The sequence below is a fragment of the Hippoglossus stenolepis genome, chromosome 9 (assembly GCF_022539355.2).
Source record: "Hippoglossus stenolepis isolate QCI-W04-F060 chromosome 9, HSTE1.2, whole genome shotgun sequence".
NCBI classification, from domain to species: domain Eukaryota; kingdom Metazoa; phylum Chordata; class Actinopteri; order Pleuronectiformes; family Pleuronectidae; genus Hippoglossus; species Hippoglossus stenolepis.
Genome location: NC_061491.1, coordinates 21,823,464 through 21,838,957, shown reverse-complemented (window position 1 = coordinate 21,838,957; position 15,494 = coordinate 21,823,464). Strand labels below are relative to the sequence as shown.

The 15,494-nt window shown below is 41.6% G+C and overlaps 2 protein-coding genes across 2 annotated transcripts; both read left to right on the top strand.

Moving 5' to 3' along the window:
- Positions 1 to 955: 955 nt before the first annotated feature.
- Positions 956 to 12,771, top strand: letm2 (leucine zipper-EF-hand containing transmembrane protein 2). The gene is made up of 11 exons (XM_035165204.2): positions 956 to 1,238; positions 2,105 to 2,173; positions 3,406 to 3,946; positions 5,873 to 6,016; positions 7,165 to 7,308; positions 7,517 to 7,720; positions 8,072 to 8,191; positions 8,411 to 8,530; positions 8,801 to 8,899; positions 9,591 to 9,659; positions 10,414 to 12,771. The coding sequence occupies exons 2-11, from the start codon at positions 2,127 to 2,129 to the stop codon at positions 10,468 to 10,470; spliced, it is 1,545 nt and encodes a 514-aa protein (XP_035021095.1). The 5' UTR covers positions 956 to 1,238; positions 2,105 to 2,126; the 3' UTR covers positions 10,471 to 12,771.
- Positions 12,772 to 12,924: 153 nt separating this feature from the next.
- Positions 12,925 to 15,436, top strand: prnpb (prion protein b). Its single transcript, XM_047341157.1, has 2 exons — positions 12,925 to 13,391; positions 14,089 to 15,436. Exon 2 carries the CDS (start codon positions 14,096 to 14,098, stop codon positions 15,329 to 15,331), a length of 1,236 nt encoding a protein of 411 aa, XP_047197113.1. The 5' UTR covers positions 12,925 to 13,391; positions 14,089 to 14,095; the 3' UTR covers positions 15,332 to 15,436.
- The last annotated feature ends 58 nt before the right edge of the window (positions 15,437 to 15,494 follow it).

Sequence of the window (15,494 nt, the reverse complement as noted above, 5' to 3'; positions counted from 1 at the left end):
TTATCTGGTCACTTTGTGTCTCTTTATAGTGGTGTTGTATCATTCTGTAGTCATTTTGTGTTGCTTTATGATCATTCTGCATCTCTTTATGGTCCTTTTTTGTTTGTTTGTAGTCATTTTGTGGTCTTTTTTGTCTCCTTGTGGTTATTTTAATCGTTGTAATTATTTTGCATCTGTAGTTTCTCTCTGTCTCTTTGTAGTTTTCTTTCTTCTCTATGTTTCCCTGTAGTGAGACTAACAAAAGATACTCTTATCTATGTCAAATTGTGTGTCTGTGCCTGTTTTGCATGTCTGGTCGAAGTAAACACAGGGTCAACAGTACAATGAAAGGTGTGCAATCCAGTCACTGTACATATTCTCACACTACACATATTTTTCTAGTTTTTTTATATATAAGTATTATTATCCTTACACTTTAGTATATTGCATGTCTTATCATTACTTACTGATGCCTATTTTTGACTCTTGCTGCTGTAATATTCAAATGTCCCCATTGTGGTACCAATACTGGATTCTCTTATCTCATCTTATAGTTATTGCACCTTGTGTGTATCCGTTGTTGCACATTTCAGCATTTGTTGCCAGTATTTGTCATTATAATCATGTAATTGTGTTTTTATTCCCATTGGAATAATATCCCATCACATTGAGAGTATGTTGGTGATCATTTTGTGTCATTGCAGCTGTTTTTTCTCCTTCATGATAGTGTTTCTGTGGCTCTTGGTGTTTCGTTGTGCACATGTGATCATTTAACTGGACTCTGTGTGTCTTTCATTTGCAAACGCTCCCATGTTGAAGACGCTCCAGGCAGCACTAACAGCAGGTAACTGTCTGAATTGAGGTTCACACCCACTTGTATGAGAAGTAGGTGGAGTTTCTTTATTTATTTTTTTCAAACCCCCCATGTGACTGCTCTGCCTGTGATCGGATGATCTCTGATAGCTCCGCGCAGCTCCTCCGCGCATGTGCAGCGGAACCTGACCTTCCAGTGCAGCTGCCTGCGAAGGCTGCGCACACCGAGCGGACTCCAACACGACAGGTTTCAGGATCGGCGCTGGACACCATGAACCCTCCGTAAATGGGTTTATCCCCACCTCGGTCGTTACTCTCGTCGCTCACGTTTCCCTCGGCCGGTTGTTGTGGATGGATCACGGTGTTCACGCCTCACCGAGAAGCCTCACTACGCCCAGTCAGCAGCAGCAGCAGCGGCAGCCATAGCTGGGTCCTCGACGCTGGAGGTGCGTGAGCTGCCATTTTCACTGGTTAGCTTTTAGCCAACAGCAGGCTAAGCTAAGCTAACGGGCTAAGCTAGGCTAGTAATGCAGCTGCGAGCGTGATGCTAATTTAGCACCGGTAACATGCAATGTGTTTCGTGTTTTGTTTGTGGGTAGAATCTCTACTGCCCCCCCCCTGGTTTGGGATCGCTTGACCGTGTTGATGTAGCAGCTACACGGTTAGCTTGCGTCAGTGGAAAAACACCGAAACGCTGCGGGTTTCCTCCCCGAGTTTAGCCTCAAGTTGCGTCTGTTTAAAAGTCTCCCGTGTTATCGTTTACTGAACCTAAGCATGGAGGCTTGTGTAATGTTTGTGTTTGTGTTTGTGCGCAACGAAGCCGATGCACGTCGCTGATGAGTAATTCACGTGTCATGCTAGTAGTCAATGTGTTGTTACGTAATGGTAACTTGTACCGGTCATACTGTTAATTGCTAGTATGACATGATTCTGGATTATGTGGTTTTTTAAGCTGGTTTATAAACGATCTTGAACTGTCAAAAGCAACAAATCGTTAAATCTAATGAATACTAGCTTGTTGACATTTAGCTTGAATCATTAACAAGAAATGTTGTCATTCACAAACTAATTTCCAGATACAAATATTCGATCTCCACTCATCCAGATGGATCAGTCTTCACACTGGTGTAGATTTGAGGAACACGTGTTGTGCACATGCTAATGTTTTGTGTTATTGTGTCTCTCACGCGGAGAACTTGCGGATCCTGAGCTCAGCGGCGCAGCTTCTGTATTTTTCCAGTTCGCGTGTAGCAGCCCCATGTGAATGAACTGTAATTTGACACCTGTCTCCTTCTCCATGTGTTTTTAACAGAATCCTGTAATCTTGCCCCACAATGGCGGTCTTCAGTCACCAGGTGATCGTGGCAGTCACTAGATCAAGGTTAGTAAGCAACGCATTGCCCGCACCTGTCTGCATGTAAGGAGATCTCTGGCCACGCAGGGCAGGCTGGGGCACACTGACAAAATGTACAAATAGTTCTCTGCATAAAGTTCAGTGACGGCAATTACAGGGGAGGGGAATCAAAAGCACAGGGTGTCTCTTTTTACATTGTGATTGTTGCCGTGAGACCTTTTGACTCCAGTCACACACATAGGATCAGAGATTGGGCCACTAGAGTCGGACACGTACAGTGAAACAACCCCAAAGCTCAGTTTGTTTAAGTAGCAGCTGTTTCTCTTCTCTGACCTCACCAGTACGTTCAGACAGCAGTTTATTTGTATTCTGTGTTTTAGGTCAACTCTTCTGAGGTTGTGTTTGAATGTACTGCTGTCCTGTATTATAGTGTTAGGATACAGGTGGACATGTTTTCATGAGAAAGAAGCTTTGGCCTAAAACAAGATTTTGCTAATGTCAGTGTACAAAACGTACTTGTTATTAGAGCCCAACCAGTCTGGAGATAATATCGGCTGATAAGAGCTTTTCACAAACGTCAGTATCAGCGTTTACGTTTGCTGATATGAAAGTTGTATTTCACAGAATAATGCATTCCAGGAAGGATTCACATTTTTCATAAAAAGGTGTTTATCTTGTTAATTCAAGTTCTACACTTTGTATTTGTTTTCTTTTTAATTATAGTTATTTACAATAAAGGTTTTGGGTAAACTGTAAAATATATAGACTTAATTACATTTCTTTGTCATAAGGGTTTGGTGATGACATCTTAGGACTCATTGCTATTTTTTTTAAAAATACATTTATCAGCCAATATATTGGTATTGAAAATAATTTTGGTAATGGCATCAACCCCCAAAACTCCATATCTGTCTGTTTCTACTTCTCTTAGATATATAGACATTTTTTAGTTTTTGAGCACTTATAACAGTGACTTTTGGAAATTTATCTGAACCCTAGATGTTGTCTGTTAAATATCTTGTTTTGTCCAAGCTATACACTAATCTATAGAGATGACTTGGAAACATGGAAAGTTCTGAAAAAAATATTTAACCTTTTCTATTAACTGATGCATTAATTATCAAAACTGTCACTGTGCATTTTTGATCAACTTGTCAGGTAATCAGATACATATGGGAGTATGTATGTGCATGTTTTCTGGTGTTTTCTTGCAGAATATGAAGTAATATCTAACCAGCTTTTCTTGCCTCTGTCAACAGGGGATCATATTTGTTGTCCAAGAGGAACAGCTGCTCCTCTCTGTCTTCCAAAGCTTATCTCCACATAGACCCTCCTCGCCACCTCTTGTCCTCATCCCCACTCAGGCATTCCCGCTATGGCTACCCCCACTGTTACCGAGGCCACGCCCTCGGACGCGGCCACAGCTCCGCCCTGCTCGCCCGCTCGCTACACAGCTCAGGTTTTTGGCTCCAGGATATAAAACAGGAGGACACTAAGGCCCCATTAGCTGCTGACCAGGATGCTTCTTCTGGGACGAAAAAGGACCCTGTGTCCACTGCTCCCCAGACTCAGCCCCCATCAGCTCCCACTCCAGCATCCACCACCGCCACCACAGCAGCCACTGCTCCTCCCGTGCAGGAGAAGGCGGTCGCGAAAAAGTCTCTGTATCAGAGGATTGTGGATGAGATGAAGCATTACTACAATGGCTTCCGGTTACTTGGGATTGACATTAACATAGCAGGGACGATGGTGTGGAGTCTGTTACATGGACAACTGCTCTCACGCAGGGAGAGGAGAAGGGTAAGAGAAGTTTAATGTTTATTATGGGGTGTGATTATTCAGTATTTTTCATTTTACAGGGTTTATTTTCTCTTAAGCTTTGAACTGCAGTGCCAAGCAGGGCTGTGTGATATGAGCAAAATCTCATATCCTGATATACAGTAGGTCATTTAATTTCCAGACAGCTCCATGTAGCATTTGCTCTGTACATTTGATAAATAAACAGTTTATATAAATACTGGCACCAACCCATTAAAATCAGGGCCATGAACTTTAAAGATTTTATGACAGCAGCTGTTCTCTCCATCCATCTTCATGATTTGTTGCCATATGATGAGCCAGAGGCAAAACCCTCTTGCAACATCTGAGTCAAGGTTTTGTTTTGAGCTCTCCACTTTTGTGGCCCTCATCTGTCGACTCTCTCTGTGGTGTTTGACATGATTCTTGCATAGATGTTAAAGTAGGTGAGTGGTGTTTGAGTTTGTTGTGGGGACTGATCTGCAGCACTTTTTGTTGACACTGTCTGGGAGTTGTTTATTCAACCATTATGTTTATTATGGAGGTTAGTGTTTTACTGCAGTGTTTCACGTGAATTATCCTAGAGACTGGTGGCCAACCATTGTCACAGATGCCTGACCAATTAAAAAAAAAAACTGCAAACAGTAATATAAAGGATCTCTAAGTTGGTGTTTTGTGCTGGTACTTCCTGTTGGAGCTGTGTAAAGGGCTGATGCACTGCTGTTACACTCACCCTCTTGTTTTCACACAAACACATTTACCCGTCTGTTATAGTCAGACTGGCCATTGGCAGCATCAGCGGGCCATTCCCTGCAGCACTACTCATCCCAACACTGGTAGTTTCCACAGTAGCTGTGTGCGTGCCATGATGGGCATGTAGTTCTCAACCGACATGCAGACCGTAGCTTAACACCCCCTTATTATATATACTCATACATTATTTAGAAATGTGTTTCCAATTCTTTCTTGCACTCATGTATGTAAAAAGGGTGTAAAAATGACGCAAGTGTTCCTTGTGAATGTTTCACACCCTTGACTGTCAATAAGGAATGTACACATTATGTCCCAGAGCTCATACAAATGTGAGTAAGAGCAGGTAACTAGTTGTGTCTGGAATTGTTTGAATAGACCTTTCTGTAAATTATTATTCAGGATTTAGCAGTGTGTTCAGTGTGTTCCATCAGCAGACTAGTTTTCTGTTCTCTGAACAAAGCCACAGATCTGGGATTTAAGATGCGCACACTTTAGATTCCCTGTTTGATCTGCCTGGGTCTTTTAAATGGTGGAAGCTGATATGGGCTGGTTTAATTCTGAATGATCTCCACTATACATTTTCCAACTGGGAAGTAAGACTTCAATTGTGATGGATCGTGATCGTGTGTTTTATAAAAATGTGTATGTTTTGGGGAAAGATCACCCACTTTTAAATGAAATATACATAAAATTGAATAGTTATTATATCCTAACAGATTCTGGGACACCAATATAACATTCTTTAAACATGGTTGATAGATATTTCAAATGTGCTGAGTGTTACACATCTCCTGGTGGTTCAGCTGTAGCTTCTATTTATTTATTTTAATTCACACAATTAATCCCTGTACTGTTTAGTTGCTTTTACAAAAAGCTGCTGAGCAGCTCCACTGTAAGTGAACTGGTCAAACGCTAAGACAGTGGTAGCTCATTGAAAAAGGTCAAACTCTTAGAGTACGTGTCACTGACTGACTGATTGAGGTTTTGGTGCATGCAGGCAGGCTCAGTGATTCAAGCTGTGCACATGCCATGGTAAAATTATATTTGGGCTATTTTAGATGAGGACTGGCAGATCTTCAGGGCTTGTGTAATGGATCTTACAGACTTGGGCAGTGGCAGCACTGCCCCGGTGTGAATACTGGCTCACGTGCATTGTTATTGTTTTTGTGTTTACAGCTGTTGAGGACCTGTGCTGACCTGTTCCGTCTGGTGCCATTCATTTTGTTTATCATCGTTCCTTTCATGGAGTTTCTTCTGCCCGTATTCCTTAAACTCTTCCCAGAGATGTTGCCCTCCACCTTTGAGACGGAATCCAAAAAGGCATGTGGATATGTACACACACACACACACACACACACACACACACACACACACACACACACACACACACACACACACACACACACACACACACACACACACACACACACACACACACTGGCTCCAGAACGACAGGGTTCATGATTATGTAACTCGTCAGGAGTGCCTGTGGCTGCTTTACTAAGAACCTTTGGCCGTGCAAGCAGCTGACTTTGTCTTATCGTGGCAATTGACTTACAGATCCGTGATGTGAATAACCTGCAAAAATGCTTAACAAAGCTTTATAAACACTGGATCTAATCCTTTAAAAACGTATTGATTGGGCAGTTCTATCTGTAATTATAATAACTTCATGATCATATAGTAATTATGTATTTTTAAATTTTACATTTACTGTAAACAGCAGGTTTCTGTACTTGGTCTAGTCGGCCCGTCAGATGTGATGTTCCCTGGCCGGACTGGAGCACGGCTGAGTGATTCACAGATATGCTTTCATGCTCCTGGTCAACACAGAGGTGTCCAGCCCCTTTGCATTTGAAGCTTAAAATAGCAGCCCATTGTGATACTAGATTATAATACAGTGGTGAAAACAAAGCAGAAGATACCAGAGAGAAATGTCAGTTAGATATTGTAATTTAGTGTCTATTGTATGAATTCTATTAGGAAATGTATGTGGTCCTCTTTCATTAATGGTTGTTACATGACTTATAACTGCATTCTTATTAACAATATCTAAAATATGAATATTTTAGTTATATTTTTTATAATAATTAAGTTTTTATTTGTTGCCTTTCTATTAAAAAAATCATATAAACACAACAGTATATGTATGTCTGTGCTAAACACGAAGGAAAACAAACAATATTCCTGACAACCTGCAATTCAAACAAATTTAATCATATTTCTACTTTAATTTTTTACTATCTGCCGTTGCCCACAGGTTTTGGTACATGACTGCTCAGCCATTGACTGCATATTTGAAATGCCACATTTAAAACGTGAACAGTGTTATATCGAACCATAGAGGATATGTAATAAACACAATGTATTGAGGTTGTGAAGCCAGTGAGTACATCACACTGTTGCTGTATGTGAACTACAGTATATTGTTAAAGCTAACCTGCATCTCCTCTCCCCTCTTCCTGCAGGAGGAGAAGCAGAAGAAGGGTCTGGCTGCGAAGCTCGAACTGGCCAAGTTTCTCCAAGAGACCATCGCTGAGATGGCCCGAAGAAACAAGGCTAAAGCTCAGACAGATGATGAAACCCAGCGCTTCTCCACATACGTTCAAAAGGTAAAATACAGCCAGCAACAGTCGAAAACCTGCATGTTGAGTTCACTGTCACAGAAAACTAAGAAACTAGAAAATAGTTCTGTTTTCTTGAAAATAATGACTTAAACAATTAATTAATTCTAAAACTGTAACCAGTTGGTTAACCATGGCTACATGATCAGGATGGTTTCATTGCTTCAAGTCAGTGACATCTGTGCGTCCCCGTCAGGTCCGAGGCACAGGCGAGCAGCCCACCACGAAGGACATTGTCCGGTTTTCGAAGCTGTTTGAGGACGAACTGACGCTGGAGCACCTGGAGCGCCCCCAGCTGGTGGCTCTGTGCAAACTGCTGGAGCTGCAGCCCATCGGCACCAACAACTTGCTGCGTTTTCAGCTGATGATGCAGCTCAGGACCATCAAAGCAGACGATGAGGTGAGACAAAGGACAAGAAGTACACAAAGCCTCTGAAACTATGAAGTGTCACACCATCCCATTTTGTTTTCTTTTCTTTACAGCTGCTATTTATTGTCACAAGTGGACCAGTTTTAAGAATTGTGTCTATCTTTCAGGCAAACATGCTTTAGAAGTCCATTCATGCAAATATGTTGTAACACTTTGTGCTGTCGACTACTTCACCACTTTAAAGAAAGAACAGTGGTTCACCTCTGCTGTCCTCTTAATTAGTTTATTTCAGATAAAGAGCCATTGCAGTCCCTCCTGATGTGAAGCTTTTGTCCCACTTGTGCCACATTTTGTAACTTCTCTCTCCTCATGTCTTCACAGATGATTGCAGCAGAAGGCGTGCCAGCTATGAGTGTGTCAGAACTACAGGCAGCGTGTCGTAGTCGTGGGATGAGGTCTCTGGGTCTCACCACCGATCAGCTACGTCTGCAGATTCAGCAGGTGAGCAACTGAATTATGCAATTTCTTTTTTCAGCGAACCAAAAGCTGTTGGACCAGTGACGACCTCTGTGTCTTAGCAAAGGATAAATACGATTAAAACAAATCAATGTCTTTTAAATGTACCAGCAGGCATGGTTGCAAAATATGCCAAGTTAAAGAGGCAAACCTCTTATGTCTTGTTGATGATCTCCTTAAGTAAATGTTCTTCTCGTCCATCAGTGGCTGGACCTGCACCTGAAGGAGAACGTTCCTCCGTCACTGCTGCTGCTCTCCAGAGCCATGTACCTGACTGACCTCAAACCAAAACCCCCCGTCATCCCACCTGTTCCTAAACTAGAGGTTTGAACTTTACAATGTACTTCAAATCTTACAAACCTCTGCACATTCCCTCATGTACAGATTAGAGAAACTTGTACCCAGATTAACATTCCAGCTCGGAAGTAACTGGTACACCTCTTACTGTTGTATGCTCTGTGTTTGCTCTCCTTACCAAAAGCTGTTTCATAACTACGTTGTTTCTTGACCTGTCACTTAATTAGTAATGACTATTTTCATTCGTTTATTAATGGTTTAGTCTTCTTATCAGATGTTTTGTTGTTATTTTTGCAGAAAGCTACTCCTGCTCCTGTGGAGATCACAGGAACAAGCTCAGCCTCAGTCAGTGCGGACATGTTGGCCGACCCTGCTCTCATCATCAAAGACAGATCGGTCAGTGCTCTCCTCAAACACAGCAGAGTGAGAGGAGTTTAGATGGTGGAGGGGAAACTTCAGAACTGCAGTAAAGAATAGATTTCTGCCATAACAGTAGATGTCCTTTTCATATGAGAGCAAGTGAACAGCTGTTTCTAATCACAGTGGAGACCTGAGGTATTTTCATATACTCAGACTCATACCAGATTTATTAAATTCATGAAACACGGACGTATACAAAACATTTTCTCAATCACTGATCTGAGCTGTTCTTTGTTTATTTTGGAAAACTTGGTTGAGGAAATTCACCAGATTCTTTAAGGAATAGTTCTGCATGTAGGCAATTACATTTATTTGCTTTCTTTATTGTTTCTTTTTCTCGTTGTTTTACAAAGCTAAGATAACAGGTTTGCTTCCAGTAGCTCCCTATAGAGTATCAAGCTATCAAACTGTTAAAAGTTTCCCAACAAAGCAAATACATAAAAACTAACAATTGACGATTAATCATCTGGTGATTTTATTAATTTATTAATTTATTCATTATCAACTGGATTGTTTGAAATTAACGAACGAATCAATATAAAATTTGGATGATATTCATCCATTATTATTTATTTACATACAAGAAAGTCTTGAGGGGGAGTTTGTGTAGAAGAACCATAAAATCCTGCAGGACTCTTCCATGTTAATAACTTGTGAATCTTTGCAGGTGGAGGAGTTGAGGGACAAGGCTCCTGTGGTCTCAGACAAACCACTGACCGCTGCTGAAGTCCTTCAGGTGAGCACCCACTGTTCTTTATCTGTTACCCACAGAAACCAGTGAGGGATTTACTGATTCAGAATCCAGTTAGTTCTTCCTGGCCGTGATCTTCCTAATGTGCTAAACTCTCACGGAAGCTATTCCTGGGGACATTAAGCACTCCCATACAATGGGTTATGTACAGAAACCGGTTGGGAACCTGTTTAGTAATTTATCCATGCAGAATAAATATGTAAGAAATGTGTTTTGAAAGAGTCACACTCACAAATGCAGAAAGTGTTGGCCAGATAGGAACTGATCATCAGCAAGTTACTGTGTGAGGATTTAAAAATAGCTGTTAAATATAGACCTGTCAGTGACTTTCTTTTTTATATAAACCAACCATCATCTTCTTTTAAAGAGATACTGCATGACATCAAATAACATTTAAAGTCTGTTGCCATGGTTTTTCTAAAAAGGTATTTTATTCACTCTTCCTCACTCAGTTGTTTATCTGACTGACACTTTTATGTCTTTGTCATTTCTTTTAAACGTCCATTCCTCATATTAGGGTGTGTTTCTTTCTCAGATATAAGGCTGAAGACAAAGACTTAAATTGGTCAAATACATTTTAAAATACTAAAATTTTCTGCCAAGTAGCATCCGAATTCTGTCCTCTGAGAAACATGAGGGTTTGTATATTATCCCACTGTGCAGAACACCCCTGACTGTTTTTCAAAGTGAAATTCTGCATATTGTGGTTAAACTAAGCCACGTGACATCTGTCCCACAGGCTAAAGCAGCGACAGAGGTGTCCCAGAAGAGCAAGATGAGTGCCAACGGTGTGTAAAGAGGAGCGGGAGCCTCAGGACTGAAGGAGAGATGGACTTGCTCAGACCGGTGTCCTCAGGGAGGGGGAGTGATGGTGCCATTAACAGTTTATATTTCAGCAGACCTCAATTAATTTAAAGCTCCTCTGTAAAATACCTCTCATTCAAGCGTCTCTGACAAACAGCAGATGAAACAACTCATCCAGGAGTCACATTGGCTTCTCATCACTCTCACTGTTAACACCAGGAAAGATCTGCTTCGCCTCAGCAGCGGCTTCTTCATACCCTCAACCATCTATTTTCACGTTTGTGCAGTCCGTTCTCCGTCACTGTCCATTAGAGACAAACCAGCCGGAAATTTCACTGGACTCAGCCCACTGATGTTATGAGTTTGTTTGACTTAATGTCCAAGGAGGAATGTTCAAACTGCCCATGGCTGATCCTGGTCAGTTGTCTTGTTTGATTGTGTCTCCTTGGGGTCTAGTGGGTCTCCTCTTCATCCTCTTCTTCCTCCTCCTCCTGTAAATTTGTAAATATCTTGTATATTTCCCCCGTCTTACATTGCAGCAGCTGCAGCTTTGTACAGTTTGCTATGAAAAGGCCTAATGTCTCTTCAAAATGTTTGGACAGTTTTTCTTTTAGCCGTTTTACTTTGTTTTTATTTGCAATTTTAACTCCTGTTCAGGACGAAAGAGAAGTTACCCGGGTTCTGCTGGACATTTCGGTTTAGTAGCTGTGTCCCAACGTCATGCTGAAGTAGACGCTAAAAGACGGCACATTCTGAACCTGCAACTGTTCAGGCAGAATGTCATAATCTCATTTAGTCAGCAGGTGGAGCAGCTGATGCAGACTGGCCCTGCCTCTGAACATAGTGTAGTTTCTTGCTGCTTTAATTAGCAAATGAAGACAGGGATGTTATAAATAGAGGTGTCACTCCTTGAACTCAGAGGTGACTGTGGTAAAGTGAAGTCTGCTCCCACTGATAAACCACTGAACGGACAATCTGTCAAAAAAAAAACAAATAATGACACGTTTTATTTGCATATATGGATTGTGTTTTTAATGTTATGATGCTAAGATTTCTCTAATCTAAAAAGAGTAAATGCTTGATGTTATCCATAAAGATAAACTACTAACGTGGGGGAGAAGCTCAAACCCTGAAGCCACACATGAGATTGTTATTTTTGTTGTTGTGGCACTAAAAGAGTTCAATGTGTAGCATTATGACTGATTCACCCGACTGTCCTCCTTCTTTAAGCTGTAATAATACACTATATGACCCTACAGGATTTTTTGGAAGGTTTACCGCATAGATGTGTACTGTACAGAAACAGTTATGTGTGTGTTTGTAACCCACTCATTCCCCTTCATACATCTGACATCGGAGAAACTCATTTCGTCGCAGCTCGATGAAAGTTTGTGTCTCCACCATTTTTGCTCATTGCTATTTATCCATAGGCACCTCCCACAGGTGGAGGCCATAAATAAAAGGATCCTTCTTAAGCACACTGATGGCAAATGAAGATTAAAATAATTGGTTTTACATATGTGCCTAAGGTTAAAGGGCGATTGGGCTCGTGTTTGCATTTTTCATCAAAGAACCGATTCTCTCTTATTTTGTCAGTTTGCACTTTGATCATTCGCCTCAGTGAGTTTAAAAGCGCCCTGTTGCACATTTTTTTCTTGAGTGGAATGTCTCCTTTTCCCATTTGACCCAATTTTCAATCCAAATCCAAATTATTTCCTTATAATCGCCAGTGTTGATGCTGATGGAAAAACATTTTCAGTCAGATCTCCACTCGTGGTGTGAAGGAGATCAAGAAAATAAATTTTAAAAAATGACGAGTTGCTTTATCTTTGTGTTTTCTGGATTCTGATTACTCCCGAGGATTCTAGTGGATGTGAACTGATTCATGCAGCTTTTATAGCAGTTTTCTTTAGAAACAAATGGTGCTTTTTAAAGGGTGACTTAACACCAGGCTGAAAAGCAGGGTTTTTTCCCCTTTACTTCTTCTGGTTGAAAGTTTCAGCTCAGTTTAACTTCTGACCACAGCCATCAGCACTCAGTGCATTTGACATCCATCTGGTTTTTAATTGTGGTCATAAAAACAAACCTGTAAGTAAACCAGTGAAGTCCCTGTGATCTAAAGGTGAGAAAAACCTGGATTTTCAGCAGGTGTTGAGTTATTCTGAAACTGCACATGTCACCGACCGGTTGAGAAAGACGTCTCATGTTGTTGATCTGGAAGGTTTCCTGATTTCTTTGATGGCTGCAGTACTGTGTACTGCCTGATTAAAAGATTGTGCTGCAATGACGCAAACGACAATGACTCTTTCATATTTTCGCTTTGACACCTATTGTGAAAAATTCTTACAGCAGTTATTGGACAGGATGTATTCTTATACAACTCATCTAATACTAATGGAACAGTGTTTGTTTCCTTTTCATTCAGCAGCATCATATTGTTTGTTGATGTTTCGTGCTGGTGTCACAGATGTCACTGATTTTGATTCCACTGTGTGAGTGTGCGTATGTTTCTAAGTATATATGCATCTGTGTGTAAATATACATATATAACTAGACCTGTGACAGTTGTAGTTAGTATTCAGATTAAATGATTAATTTACACATTTATAAAATATGCTTCGATTAAAAAGGCACCACCTTGACCAACTCCCTTTAAAATCCAGTTACAACGCTTTGATAACATTACACTGACTGGGCCATTTTACATGGTCGTTACAATTTGTTGTTAGTACTTCTCTTCTTGTAATGGAGTATTTTTACCCCAATGTTGCTGCTACTTTAACTTAAATGAATCTCGCAGATACTTGACCCACTGAAGGGGCAGGAGGGGGAGTGGGGGCAGTTAAATATTTTTTTAACCTACGTGATCTAAAGAAAGAAACAGCAGTGTTGGCGACGCACCGACAGCACAAGGTCAGTATGTAGCCATGTGTTTATGAGTATTCACTGTTCAGATCATTTGTCATGTACACAGCTTTTATCAGGGGAACTTTTTTCTGAAAATGTTTTAACAGTGAGTCATTAAAACCCTCAGTTATTTTTATGAATGTTACTTTCTCTCAGTGATCGACCCTCAGCCTTAATGACGTCATGCATAAACACTACTTACTGTGTTTCTTTAGGTGGTCAGAGGCGTTTAAAGCGCAAAGCCTTGAAAACAACATGGATCACAAACATTTTGCTGCCGGCACTGAGCTCAGTCTGAAGAGTCTGTGCTATTTTAAACCCATCAGCTATTTCAGACCCATTGCTTCATGTTGAACCCATTGGCTAGAACAGGTGCTGCATGATGTAGTTCGATGTGTCAGACCTTTAACAAATGGTCATTTAGTTGATAGAAGAAAACACATTTTATTAACAATATAACTCTTTTTCATATGTGATAGTTTAATCGGGCCATGGGAACTCTGTGCGGGTGTTTGTCACTGCTTGTTCGTAGGCCAAATGAATAATCAAGAAAATTCAGATTGTGTGTCAACAGTTCAGTAGAAATGTGCGATAACTTTTTCCACGATAGCTCTTTAGAACGAATGTTTTTTAATGATGTAATTATTTTTTCCTTCATATTTTCACTGTTCTCTTCGCGTCTATTTCCCTGCCTCCTCTGCAGTGCAAACATGAAACTGACTGTGATCGCTGCATTATGCCTGTTTCTTCTTTTCAACATACATTTTTCCATGGCCAAGAAAAGAATAGGGCTTAATCTGTTTAAAAAGACTCCCAAAACAAAAACCAATGTGGACACCAAGTCCAAGGGTAAACAACAGTTCAACCAAGGAGGTTACCCCCAGCAGCCAGACAGACCTGGAGGTTATCCTTACCAAGGAGGTCACCCCCAGCAGCCGGGAAACCCAGCAGGAAGCTATCCAGCTGCTGGTTACCCTGCACAGGGCTACCCATATGGAAGAGGTTATGGAGGGTATGGTGGTCATGGAGGGTATCCAGGTGGATACATGAACTACAACCCAAACAACAAAATCCCAAGCCCTCACTATGGAGGCAGCTTTGGATACGGGGGCCACGGCGTGAGGGGCGGCTCTCCCTTTTCCCACTCAGTTCAGGGGATGGGCGTTTATCCCCAAGATAGATCCAGAGGGTTTGGGCGCAGTGCAGTGATGGCAGCAGCTGGAGGCGCCATGGCAGGAATGGCCCTGGGCTACGGGCTGGGGAGGTTCCCTCGTCCTCACTTCAACTTCCACAGCCCCCAGGAGGAGTACTACTACAACCACTACATGTACAGGAGATATGGTGTCAGGTCTACTGATACCGATGACTATGGCAGAGACTACAGGTACAGCCAACCCCCTCAGACCTACGACAGCTTCATGGACTCGTGCATGAAGAGAACAGACCTTCTGCCGGTGGAGAATCGAAAGCCAAAACTCAACCCAGCTGCCACAACCACCATCCCAGTTACATCCACAGCCACCACAACAGCTGCTGCACCACATACTGGCATTGGCAGCAACACAACAGAGAGCAACAGCAGCACAGCAGAGAACACCTCGACCTCTTCACCTTCAACTCAAAGGCCTCTTGATGAATCTGAAGCCAAACCTGTGCCTCCAGTTCCACAGGCTCTCAGAAAAGCAGCTTCTGATGAGGATGATGATGAAGATACAGTCAGCATTGTGGAGATCGGCTACCCGGCACTGATCGGACAGATGAAAGCAAGGAGGTGTGTGGAGCTCTACATGGTTTACTCTGAAAAGTACTTGAAGAAAACGACAGAGCCTGGTGTCGATGATGGGGTGCAGGGACTGGAGATGTGCTTGCAAGGGTTTTTAGCTCTTGTCACCAGTACCATAGTGATGCTACTGAACAGCAATGTGCTAACAATGCTGCACCATTGAATTTTTGTATATACTTTTCCCTTCAGTTTTTGTGTTCTTTTTCTCTCTGTTGAGCTGTAATTGTAAAAATGCTGAATTAAATTCAAAAGAAGCCACTACAACCTATTGATGGGTTCACAGAATGATTGAAAGATCCATCACAAAAAATGTTCAATGGTGTACT

Bases quoted from the DNA above. Each gene is read 5' to 3' on its own strand.
- letm2 (XM_035165204.2), top strand. From the start codon at position 2,127: ATGGCGGTCTTCAGTCACCAGGTGATCGTGGCAGTCACTAGATCAAG. The intron at 7,309-7,516 runs GTAAAATACAGC...CGTCCCCGTCAG, and splicing joins TCTCCACATACGTTCAAAAG to GTCCGAGGCACAGGCGAGCA. The intron at 8,531-8,800 runs GTTTGAACTTTA...TTATTTTTGCAG, and splicing joins CACCTGTTCCTAAACTAGAG to AAAGCTACTCCTGCTCCTGT.
- prnpb (XM_047341157.1), top strand. From the start codon at position 14,096: ATGAAACTGACTGTGATCGCTGCATTATGCCTGTTTCTTCTTTTCAAC.